The following is a 13,421-nucleotide window of genomic DNA, read 5'->3' on the forward strand; positions in this document are numbered from 1 at the left end:
ACAATATAGATGGTCACAACATATCCAAAAATGGGCTTGATCCAATAAATCGGCCGGCGACTCTGACAGCACTAGGGGGGTTTCCAGAAAATTTCAGAAATTTTCAAATGGTCTAATTTCTTAAACGGCTGCAGCTTTCGACGATCCCTCCGGTCACAGAGTAGACAATAGCTTAGTGCACAACATAACCAAATCTTGGCTTGATCCAACGGTGGTCGCCGGAGATATGGCTGTCGGAGCACCACCCCTTTGTATCTTTCCTCTCTAACCTCTCTCTAGCTTCTCTCTCTAGAAAAGCACAAATGAATCCCCCCTAAACCCTAAACCCTAAACCCTAAAAAACCCTAAACCCTAAACCCGAAAAACCCGAAAAAACCCTAAACCCCAAACCCGAAACCCGAAACCCCAAACCCCAAACCCCAAACCCCCGAAACCCAAAACCCGAAACCCTAAACCCTAAACCCTAAACCCTAAACCCTAAACCCTAAACCCTAAACCCCAAACCCGAAACCCAAACCCCAACCCAAAACTCCAAACCCAAAACCCTAAACCCTAAACCCTAAACCCTAAAATTTTTTTTGGATAAATTTAAGATGTATAGAGAGAACAAAAATTCATGTACATTAGTACGAGGGGCATACCCCAAGAAAAACTAAAGTGGCTAAAAAGCCGAATAGAAAATTAAGGAAAAGAATGCTAGCATGCATTCCGAAACAGAGGAAAATAACAAAGAGAAAACAAATAAATCCTGCATGGAATCTACGTGAACAGGACAATAGCGGGGAAAAGAGAATAAACCAAATACATAATTAGTCTATTTTTTCATGGTTGATATTTTCTTATCAATCATGTGGCTGAGAGGGCTGCATTCCTAGCAAGTTGCATTGTTTCGGTTTCTTGAAGTCTCCAGATTCGTTGAAAATTATTTGGGATTTTCCTTTGGTCCTTTGCCAGCAAGACTGATCGGATATCTTCAAAAATTTCACCAATAAGTACCTGAGGGCTCTTGAAAGCTTGATTGAAAATTCTGTTGTTTCTCTCATACCATACAAAGTAGACAGTTGAGGAAAGAATTTGTCGAGCTAGAAGATTTGAGAAAGCCTTGTTGTTCTTCAATCTTGTTGCAGCCCAAAGAAGTAATTCCTGCCAGGATAAATTCGGCCAGTTTAGAAGACTTTTCTCGCATAGAGTGCTCCACACCATGTTAGAATAGCTGCATTCGAAGAATAAGTGTTCATGAGTTTCATCATGCAGTCCACATAAAGAACATGTAGCAGACGAGATGACTTGGAAAGATATCAGTATGTCCATAGTATGCAAGCGGCCCATGGATGCAATCCAGAGAATGAATGCATGGCGAGGAATATGATCTGGGAACCAGATGAGATGGAAGATGGAGTTGATAGGCCTTCTATCTCTGAGTAATTCCCAAGCAGAGTCGATTGAAAACTTTCCTGTGATAGTACCCTTCCATTTGCAAATGTCTTGTTGGTGAGGCTGAGGGAGGAAATGGATAGAATTCCAGATTTGTTGAAGTTCTGGATGACCAATTGGAAATGTCCATCTTCCTTCAGAAATTATAGAAGAAACTTTTGCATCACATGCTAAACCAGTTGTAGATAACTGACGGAAAGGCAGAATGTCACAGATTCGTTTTCCATTTGGCAACCAGTAATCCAGCCAAAGGAAAGTTTGCAAACCATTTCCGATACATGGAGAAAAAAGGCCTCTGCACCAGCTTCTGCTAAGTAAAATTTTCCGCCAAGTCCAAGAAGTAGTAGAAGGGGAATTATAGAACCAAAAGCACCTACCTCTTAACAGGACTAATTGCACCCAAGAAACCCAAACTGACTTTTTTTCTGTAAGTAATCTCCAGATGTGTTTTAACATGGCAGCTTTGTTCCAAGTTTTGAGCTTCTTTATCCCCAAGCCCCCCTCATTGATAGGATAGCATAAGGAATCCCACGCCACTTTTGCACCTGATGAGGTTAGAGATGTACCCTTCCAGAGAAAGGCTGCTAATGTGCTTTCAATTTTCCTCATAATTGAACAAGGAAGCATGAACATACTGGACCAATATACTTGAATAGAGAATAGGGTGGACTTAATAAGTTGAAGCCGACCTGCATAAGAAAGAGAGGTGGCAGTCCAAAGTTTGATTCTGGTGGTAATCCTTTCTAACAGTGGAATGCATTGCTGATGAGTTAACCTGGAGCTTATCAATGGAACGCCAAGATATTTCACTGGAAGAGTCCCTGGCTTGAATCCCAATCTAGTTGTAATTGCTGCCTTCATGTCTGGCTTTACCCCCGAAAGAAATACAAGACTTTTGGCATAGTTGATGGTTAAACCAGAAATATGAGAGAAGGAGTCCAAAGCATTACCAATACATTGAACTGAGGCCAAATCTGCAAGGCAGAATATCATGAGGTCATCTGCAAAACACAAATGGGTAATTCTATTCGGCTTGCACCTCCAATGAAACTGGAACCCTGGGTCCAGAGTAGCTTCTTTGAGGATACCCCCTAGACCTTCCATGGCAAGCACAAATAGATAAGGAGATAAGGGGTCTCCCTGCCTAATTCCTCTACTAGACTTGAAGAACCCGAAGGATTTCCCATTTAGCCCGACTGAGAAATGAGCTGAGGATATACATGCATATATCCAGCTTACCATACACTCAGGCATGCATATGGCTCTAAGACCCTTAAGAATATACTCCCAGCTGACCATGTCAAACGCTTTCTTTAGATCAACCTTAAGAGCGCACTTGGGAGGACCAGTATCCAAATGATAGTTGTGCAGTAGTTCTTGGGTGAGGAGAATATTATCCGAAATTTGTCTACCTGGGACAAAAGCAGACTGGGAGTGGCTGATCACGTCTGGAAGAATAGATTTCAGTCTAGCTGCCAAGACTTTTGAAATGCATTTATAAATCACGTTGTAGCAAGAAATAGGCCGAAAATCATCCATGCAGGAGGGGTTTTCAACTTTCGGTACTAATGCAATCCTGGTTGCATTTATGCATCTAGGCAAAAAATTTGTATTAAAGAAGTATTTGATGGCTTCTGTAAATTCAGTTCCTATGATCTCCCAACTGCGCTTGAAGAAAGCTGATGTGAAACCATCCGGCCCAGGTGCTTTGCTGTCCGAAATGGAGAATAGAGCTTGCTTGATTTCTTCTGATGAGATTGGTTGTACCAGACCTGCACTCAAAGTGGGCGTGATATTTGATGAATAGAACCTATCAACATTTTCTGCAGATGCAGGTGGGGCTGCAAACATGTTTTGGAAGTGCTTGACTACCAGCTGCCCCAGATCCTCCTGTTTGTAGACTTTATTACCTTCCCCATCAGTTAGCATATGGATTCTATTTCTGGAGGTCCTGTGAACCAAGGATCGGTGGAAGAATTTAGTGTTTCTGTCCCCCAAACATAGCCATTGTATACGAGATCTCTGCTTATAGAATGCTTCCTCATCTTTGCAAATTTGATTGTATTGTCTAGCCAGGATTCTTTCTGCATCCATTAACTCTTTAGATCCAGGAGAACTATCCAATTCTAGCTGGGCTGATTGCCATTGAGTTTTGATCACTGCCACCCTATTGGAAATATGACTAGTTTCCCTTTTGTGCATTGACCTTAATAATTGCTTAACAATACGGAGCTTAGAGGTAAGTCTAAACATAGGATTACCTTGTATCTGAGTTTGCCAAGCGTTCCTAACAAGGTCCAGAAAATCACTTCTGTCCGCCCAGAAGTTTAAGAACTTGAAGGGCGATGAAATACTTGGCTCATGAGTGTTAAATTCCAGGATCATTGAGCTATGGTCTGAACAAACCCTTGGCAAGAAAACAGAATGAGCTGACGGCCAAGTAGAGAGAAAGACTTGGTTACTGAATATCCAATCCAGTTTCTTCAAGATGGTGTTTTCTCCATGCTGACCATTATGCCACGTAAAGTTCATTCCTGTATAAGGCACCTGAGCCAACTCCGATTCTTGGATGCAATCTCCAAACGCATCTTGGTGACCATACCAGCAAGAATCCCCACCTATCCTATTACTTGAACTTAGGATAGCATTAAAATCTCCCAGAATGACCCACGGGATGGAGGAAAATAGAGGTGATTGATGTTTCATATAACTCCACAAATGATCTCGGCCAGCAGGAGTATTTAGCCCATAAACGAAAGTAACCCTTAAGGTAGTATTTGTAGCAAGTGCAGTAACATCACATGTTACCCATTGATCAGAATTATGCAGACAAGAAATACGAAACATTGTAGGATCCCATCCCACAATCACCCGACAGCTAGAGGAGGCATTTATATTTGAAATAAAATTCCAAGAAGGTAGCTGTAAATTAGTGATAACAGTCTCCATTTGGGCTGATATAACCTTAGTTTCCAGCAGACCAATGATACCCAGCATGTTTTTGATTGTCCAATCGCGAACTATTTTTTGTTTTTGAGGGCTGTTAAGACCCCATATATTCCAACATCCAATTTTATACATAAATATATAAAATAAAGAAACAAAACATAGTTATATGACAGGCCCTAAGGCCTTCCGTAGCTTCTTCCCCTTTTTTTTCTTAGCCTTTGGTGATGTTTGAAGAGGAATACCTTGAGATGGAGATGAAATATCATGGGTGGTGCCAGTGGCAGAGGTTGATGACTCACTGCCGCTTTCTATAGAAGCCATTTTGCTCTCCACACACTTAGTAAATCCAGTAATGAGATGTTGACTTTCCTCTACAGAAAGAGGATCACATGCTGAGTCATGGTCAGAACCCCCATCCACCTCCTCAGGAATAAACTCTAGTACAGGACCTTGGCGCAGAGATGTGCTTAATGGTGGCTGAGAATGCTTATAGGAAGATCCACTACTTTTTGAGAGCAGGGGATGTTGCACGATTTGTTCTTCAACAAAACCTGGAGGAGATCCGGTTTCAGTAGCTCTTGGGGGGGCAGCTGCCATTTCTAAATTTTCCTTGGTTAAGATATCTGAGTCTTGGTTAGAACCACATTCAACCATATCTTTGGATCCTACTGGCTCTGTGATAGGTTGAGGTAAAGGAGTAAATGGCTTAGTATATGTGATGGCTTGAACCTGCAATGATTTAGTTGCAACTTGAGTACTAGTTGAAGGATCAGTAAGGTGGGCAGCATGTTGCACAGTGGCCACGCCAGAATCAACCTTTGCTTTGCCTTTATCTAAGGCAGTGGGAAGCTTAGAACAGGAGTGACCGAATACCTTACACTTCTCACAGCTTGTTGGCTTCCATTCATACTCCACTGTAACAGTAATTGGTGTAGGGGATAAATGACTCTCAATCTCAAAGTTGTGGACAAAAGGCAAGGCAGCGTCAACTTCAACACAGATTCTGGCATACTCTAGTCGGGTGCAACTATATGTAAGCTCATCACAGGATAGCGGACGTCCCACCATGCTTGCTGCCAAACTGAGTCCCTGCTTGGACCATAAAGGAAAAGGCAATCCGTGTAATCTAACCCAGACTGGAAGGGTGGAAATCTTGGTTTTATCAAACTGAAACCGTGGGTGCCATTGTTGAAGGATGATATTTTTACCTCCGAACATCCATGGACCCTTCTCCAGCACAGCATGCATCTTGTCTTCAGTGTTAAATCTGAATATCATAAACCCATTGGCAGTTGTCATAACATTCTCTAGACCATATTGATGCCACGCCCGGGAGGCAATTGAATTAACAGCGTGGAATGGCATGCGAAATCCTGGGAAGAAGCCTATCATGCAACATTTCCATTGATCAGAGTTTTCCATGAGGATTTCTTCTGTCTTTCTGTGACCGACTGGTTTTCGGGGAAGAGGCTCTAGAGTGAATCTAGTGCTAGAGTCAGTCACTCTAACTCTATCAGCCCATGAGTTTTGAGCAGCCGCCGGTTGAGGTTTGTGAGCCTTAGGTTTCAACATGATTTTATGTGACTAGCAGGGTTTTTCTGGATCTGTGCAAGGCGGTAAGTTTTCAGCACAAGGCCAAGAACAAGAAACTGTTCGGTAAGAAGAGGGAAGAGATGTATTGGAAGACGATGGTGGTAATGCAAAAAGGGATGGTGATCAACGATGGCCAGTACAGGGCCGGCAAGCCTGTCTTCTCCAAGTCGCCAATGGCAGCTGCGCTCTCTCCATTTTTTTTTTTTTCCCTCCCTCCCTAAACCCTAAATCCTAAACCCTAAACCCTAAACCCTAACCCCTAAACCCTAAACCCTAAACCCTAAACCCTAAAAACCCTAAAACCCTAAACCCTAAACCCTAAAACCCTAAAACCCTAAAACCCTAAAACCCTAAACCCTAAAACCCTAAACCCTAAAACCCTAAACCCTAAACCCTAAACCCTAAACCCTAAACCCTAAAACCCTAAAACCCTAAACCCTAACCCTAAACCCAAAACCCTAAACCCTAAACCCAAAACCCAAAACCCTAAACCCAAAACCCAAAACCCTAAACCCAAAACCGAAAACCCTAAACCCAAAACCCTAAACCCAAAACCCTAAACCCAAAACCCTAAACCCTAAACCCTAAACCCAAAACCCTAAACCCTAAAACCCAAAACCCTAAACCCTAAACCTTAAACCCTAAACTTTTTTTTTGTAAAAATTAAGATGTATATAAATGAAGGAAGAATTTCTACATTGCTACGAGGGGCATACCCCAAGAGAAAATAAGTTGTTTGCAAGCAGCTGGCAAAAAAAACAAAAAAAATGAAAGAACAATGTAAAGAAAAGAAAAGAAAACAATACATGCATGGCCTCTGGATGTACAAAGGCCTTGAAAAAAAGTGCTCCTATGTGTAAAACCATGCAGACTCCATGTGAACAGAGGCCGATCAGACTCCACGTAGAAATTGTGTTCAAAATGGAAAGCAGGCGATTCATTCTTTTTTTTTTTTTTTTTTTTTTTGCTTTCCCACCTCTTTTAGTCTCTTGAATTGGCAGGCCCCATCCGATGAAAGCAAAAATAGAACAAAAGAAATGAGGCTCACTGCAGCAGCAAACCGTGGTCTCAAGGCCCTATCCGAAGAAAGCAAAAACCAATAGAAATATGGTTCTCTGCAGCAGCAAACCGTGGGCTTGTGACCCCAACCTTTGAATAATAAAATGCAGAATTTGAACCCACGGTGCTGGAAGAGAGAAGACTTTGCAGGTGCTTCACGTGAACAGGACCATGCTGGAAGAAATTCAAGAGCCGTGAGCTGCACCATACAGCTAACGTTGCTGCCGACTTCAACCCTTTCCATATCAGCAGAGCCCACTCTTTCCCAGAGCCCTTTCCATCAGCTATCTAGAAGGCCCCAAATGTTTTTGAGATTGTCAAGCACCATACCATGATCCTTAGCCATTATGCATATTCTGATTACTTCATATGCTTCAGTCATGAGCTCATGGGGAGACCGGTAGGCATTGTTGAAAAATCTGTTATTTCGTTCATACCATATATAATACACTGCTGTTGAGAGGACCATCCTGGAGAGGATGTGAGTGAACTCTTTTGGCTTCCTGAAGATAGAAGCTGCCCATTGGAGTAACCTCTGCCAAGTTGTGGTAGGCCAGGAGTAGAGAGTTTTTGCTGATAATTCCCTCCAAACCGTGGAAGAGTAGGGGCATTGGAAAAAAAGGTGATCATGCGTCTCAGCCTGCAACCCACAGAGGATGCATGATGAGGCAGTGGTGGCACCAAAAGAGAGAAGTCTATCCCTTGTGTATAATCTTTCCATCGAAGCTATCCAAAAGATAAAGGCATGGCGTGGGGTATGCCCTGGAAACCAAATGAAGTGGTATTTTGAGTCAACTGGCCTGGTGTCACGCAGATGATTCCATGCTGAATCAATTGTGAAATTTCATGTTGGGGTCCCGTTCCAGATGCATTTGTCTGGCTGGTGCATCTTTAGGCGGAAGGGGATAGAGTGCCATATTGGCTAAAGATCCTGGTGTCCTGAGGGGAAGCTCCATCTACCTGCACTGTTAATGTCAGCAACCTTCGCGTTCCAAGGAAGACCTGTGGAAGATATCACTCTGAAGGGCAGCAGGTCACATATTCTTCTTCCATCCGGCAGCCAATAATCCAGCCATAATGATGTATCCCTACCATTTCCAATGCAGGATGTGAATAGACCCTTGCACCAGTTCCTGCTTTGAAGAATCTTTCGCCAAGGCCAAGAAGAGGACGTGGGAAGGTTGATATACCAGAAGTTACGGCCTCTCAACAGGACCGAATGCACCCATATAACCCAAACAGAAGAGTGTTTGGATATCAGCCTCCAGACAAGCTTCAGAATTGCAGCTTTGTTCCAAGTTGTGATGCTCTTTATCCCCAGCCCCCCTTCATTCCTGGGGTAACATAGTGAAGCCCATGCGACTTTAGCTCCTGAATGAGTGAGTGAAGTTCCCTTCCATAGGAATGAAGCAAGAGAGCTTTCAATTTTTCGGACCAGTTGAAGTAGGGATGATGAAAATACTTGACCAGTACACTTGTATGGAAAATAAGGTTGATTTGATAAGCTGGAGCCGGCCTGCATAAGTTAGAGAAGCAGATGTCCACAGTTTGATCCTGGATATAATTCTCTCGATTAGGGGCAGGCAGTGCTGATGTGTTAATCTTGAGCTTATTAAAGGAACACCAAGATATTTCACCGGTAAGGAACCCAATCTAAAAGCCAAGCAATTGATGATGTTTGTTCTGAGAGCCTCTGCAACCCCTGATACAAAAACCTGACTTTTGTTGTGGTTGATTTCCAGTCCTGAGAGACTAGAGAAGTTGTTCAGAACCTCCTTTATGATTTTAACTGATGCTATATCGGCATGGCTAAATATCATGAGGTCATCAGCAAATGTAAGATGAGTAATAGCATTCTGTTTGCACCGCCAGTGGAATCTGAATTGTGTGCTCATTGAAGCTATCTTAAGGAGACCCCCCAAGCCTTCCATGCCGAGGACAAATAAATAAGGAGAGAGGGGATCACCTTGACGCAGCCCCCTACTGGAAGGGAAAAACCCATGTAACTCTCCATTTAGGCTAACAGAGAAACTAGCCGAGGATATACAAGCCTTAATCCATGTAACCATGCAGTCCGGAATTCCTATAGCTTTTAACCCCTTAATTATGAAATCCCAACTGATTGTGTCAAACGCCTTTTTCAGATCAACTTTCAAGGCACATCTGGCAGGGCCTCTATCCAAATGATAATTATGCATCAGCTCCTGAGTTAACAAAATGTTATCTGCAATCTGCCTCCCTGGAACAAAGGCCGATTGGGAGGGGCTAACTATATCTGCAAGAACAGTCTTCAATCTGGTAGCCATGATCTTGGATATGCACTTGTATATTACATTGCAGCAAGATATTGGCCGATAGTCATCCATACCTGCAGGGTTTTCAACCTTTGGCACCAAAGCTATTATGGTTGCATTGATACATCTTGGGAGGGTGCTGCGTTCAAAGAAGGATCTGATGGCATTAATGAAATCTGCTCCAATAATCCCCCAGCATTTTTGAAGAAGTAGGATGTAAAACCATCTGGCCCCGGGGCCTTATCATCTGGGATTGAGAAAAGGGACCTTTTTATTTCGTCTGAAGTGATTTGTTGAATAAGACAAGGAACCGATGAGGAAGGGATCTTGGATGTATAGAGCTTTGAGAGTTCCTCTTGCAATGTATGAGGGGGGGCTGCTAGAAGGTTCTGGTAGTATGCCACTGCTACTTGCCCCATCTCCTTATTAGCAGTCACTTGGTTCCCTGCCTCGTCAGTCAAGCCATGGACCCTATTCCTGGATTGTCTGTGGACTAGGGATCGATGAAAAAACTTGGTATTTTTATCTCCAAGACTCAACCACTGTATTCGAGAATGTTGCTTATAGAAAGCCTCTTCTTCTTTACATAATTGAGAGTATATACGGGCATGATTCTGTTCTGCAGACATAAGCTCAATAGAACCTGGGGATTCATCCAGAGCAACCTGAGCAGAGTTCCAACTAGCTTTTGCTTCAGCTACCCTGCAAGAGATATGACTAGTATGCTATCTATGGAGTGACTTGCATGCATTCTTTACAAGTCGAAGCTTAGCTGTGAGGCAATACATGGGATTGCCACTGATGGGAGGCTGCCAAACTTCTTGAACTATGTCCAGAAAATCCTCTCTGTCCGCCCACAAGTTAAGGAATTTAAAAGGGGCTGGTCCTTGAGGTTTGTGATGGCTGAAGTCTAGGATCATTGCACTGTGATCTGATGCATCTCTAGGGAGGAACTTAGAGTGCGTTGCTGGCCATGTATTAAGGAAAGTTGGGTTGCAGAAGATCCAGTCAAGCTTCCTCATAATAGTATCTCTTCCTGTCTGGCCATTATGCCAGGAGAACTTCAGCCCTGAGTATGGAATCTGAATTAGTTCAGCTTCATGAATACAACGACCAAAATCTTCATGATGCCCATGCCAATGCAAATTTCCACCTGACCTATCTGAAGGCTGAATAGTAGCATTGAAATCACCCATGAGAGCCCACGGGGATGAAGAGAATAACGGAGCATGCTGCACTATATACTCCCATATTAAGCCTCTCCCAGCCGGCGTGTTATGGCCATATACAAAGGTGAACCTGGGGGTTTCTTTCGAGGCAATGGATGTAACTTCACAAGTGATCCACTGGTCAGTGTAGTGCAGGCGAGAAATTTTCACAATCTTTGTATCCCACCCTACCAGTATGCGACAACTGGGAGATGCATTGGCATTGGAGATAAAACTCCAAGAATGCAGGTTAAGACCAGCAATAACCGTATCAAGGTTAGAGGGGGTGACTTTAGTTTCAAGCAAACCAATTATTCCAAGCTTGGAATTATGAACCCATTCAGAAATAAACCTATGTTTTTTGGGGTTATTCAGACCCCATATGTTCCAGCAACCTATCTTAAACATAAAATTAATGTAATGCAAGAAAGCGGAAAAACTAGCAAAACAGAAACATCATATGCCTTTAGACTTTTTCAGCTTCTTCCCTTTTTTTTTCCTGTCATGAGGGAAGGGGGGCTACCTATAAAAGTTGAGGATGCATCTGCTGAAGAAGAGGCTTCGCTAGCACTCATCAGGGAAGCCATTTTGCTCTCTACACATCGGTCAAATCCAGTGATGAGCAGCTGATTTTCTTCAAGCAATTGGTAGTCATGAGTTGGATCATTGTCTGACTCCCCTTCTTCATCCTCATTGTCCAAGTTGCCTTCAACGTGGCATTTCTTGTTGTTGAATGGCACTATATGCAACTGTTCCATTGGTTTTTTAGGTAGGTGGCCCTGTCTGTTATCAATTTGCTCAGTAAGTTGAGCTCTTGCCTTGTTTTTCTTAGCTGCAACAGGGACCTCATTTGCGATATTGCCAGCATCAATTACTAAGGTAGTCTCTTGTGGAGATTTGTTTGTCCCCTTTGAAATGGTGCCACTGTCATTATTTTTTCCCCCATCAACGAGGGGTAAGGCTTCGGTTGGTATGGTCTCTGGATTCATTTGGGCTGGTTGTGTCATGCCTGTTGTTGGGCATACATGGCCAAACAAGCAGCATTTACTACACTAAGAGGGTTTCCACTCATATTCAACTTTTATCAGGATGGGCTCGGCAGATAGGGGGGTTTCAATCTCAAATTCATGGATGAGGGGGAGGGCAGCATCAATTTCTATGCACACCCTTGCAAAGTCCAGCCTTGTACTGTTGAAGGTTTGCTCATCACATGATAATGGGCGACCAACCATGCTAACAGATAGGCTTAATCCAGACTTGGACCAGAGTGGGAAAGGCAGTCCATGCAAACGTATCCATACAAGGAGCTTATTTATCTTATTCTTATCAAGAACAAGGTGAGGGTGCCATTGTTGCAGGATTATAGCTTTGCCCCCGAACATCCAGGGCCCTTTCTCCAGCACTCCCTGCATGTCATCCACTGTATTGAATCTGAAGATCATAAATCCACCAGCCGTGGTCATCACATCCTCTAGACCATAACGCTTCCAGGCTCTTATTGCTATTGTGTTGACAGTATGGTAATTCATTGTGAAGCCCGGGGAGAAGCCAACCATGCACCTGATCCATTTGTCAGCCGATTCAGATAATAATTCTGCAGGGATCCTGAGACGTGCTCCACACTCCTGCCTGGGGATGGGATCCAGGGAGCACCTAGTAGAGGTGTCAGTTACTCTAACTCTCTCTGCCCAGGAGCCAGAATGGGGGTGAAGGGGATTGGTAGTACGTATTGAAGGCAGCAAAGGAGTTTTTTGAGGGGGGTTACTCGATGCTTTATGAGATGTGGATGGCTGGGGGGGTGAGTATGTTTGATAAGGGGCTGAGGGTTTGATAGTCTTGAAACAAGGGGACGACCAGTGGAGGTCATGGATAAGCAGAAAATAAATCAACGAGAACAGGGGTGTCGGCAGAGAAGAACTAAAATATAAAGCAGACCTTTGATCGAGAATAATTCTATAATGGAAAACTATTATGAAAATCTGAACGGTAAGTTTGTAGTGGGGGTTGAGTCACACAACATATCCAAAAATGGAGATGATCCAACGGTGGCCGGAGTGGGTATGGCTCCAGCAGCACAGCCTCTCTCTAGTCTCCACTTCCAGAGCTTCTCTCACTAAAAACCCTAAACCCTAAACCCTCCCTAAACCCTAAACCCTAAACCCTAAACCCTAAAACCCTAAACCCTAAACCCTAAACCCTAAACCCTAAAACCCTAAAACCCTAAACCCTAAACCCTAAACCCTAAACCCTAAAACCCTAAAACCCTAAACCCTAAACCCTAAACCCTAAACCCGAACCCCAAACCCGAAACCCTAAACCCTAAACCCGAAACCCCAAACCCTAAACCTAAACCCCAAACCCTAAACCCTAACCCCAAACCCTAAACCCAAAACCCTAACCCCTAAACCCTAAACCCTAAACCCTAAACTTTTTTTTTGGAGAAATTTAAGATGTATATATAAAAAAGAAATATTCTTTTACAAAATTACGAGGGGTATACCCCAAGGAGACTGGCTCTAGAGAAGAAATAAAAAAATAAAAAAAGGAAAGAAAAAAAATTAATGCATGTCCACTGTGTAACAGAGGACATGTAATTAATTCTCGGCCTGCATTACAAAGGAAGAAAAAGAACATAAATAAAACCATGCAAAAGTTCCTACGTGAACAGTTGCGAATAATTAAATTTCACTGAAATATCATTCTCTGGCATTAGTAACCAGCAGCTTTGACATCTTCAGATTTTCCATCTGTTATGTTGCCAAATTGAGACCCCAGATGTCCTGAATCAATGAAGGGCAGGTTCCCTCATAATTCATGTTCGTGATGTGTATACGGATTCTTTGAAGAATTGCATCAACTGTTGCTGAGGGAGGTTGGAAAGCAT

The 13,421-nt window shown here is 43.1% G+C and overlaps 1 protein-coding gene across 1 annotated transcript; it reads right to left on the reverse strand.

The window, feature by feature from the left end:
* Positions 1-846: 846 nt before the first annotated feature.
* LOC118032752 (uncharacterized) lies at positions 847-5,955 on the reverse strand. Its single transcript, XM_035037542.1, has 2 exons — positions 4,559-5,955; positions 847-4,474 (listed from the first exon to the last, which is right to left on the reverse strand). The coding sequence occupies exons 1-2, from the start codon at positions 5,953-5,955 to the stop codon at positions 847-849; spliced, it is 5,025 nt and encodes a 1,674-aa protein (XP_034893433.1).
* Positions 5,956-13,421: the final 7,466 nt, after the last annotated feature.

The sequence above is a fragment of the Populus alba genome, chromosome 1 (genome assembly GCF_005239225.2).
Source record: "Populus alba chromosome 1, ASM523922v2, whole genome shotgun sequence".
NCBI lineage: Eukaryota > Viridiplantae > Streptophyta > Magnoliopsida > Malpighiales > Salicaceae > Populus > Populus alba.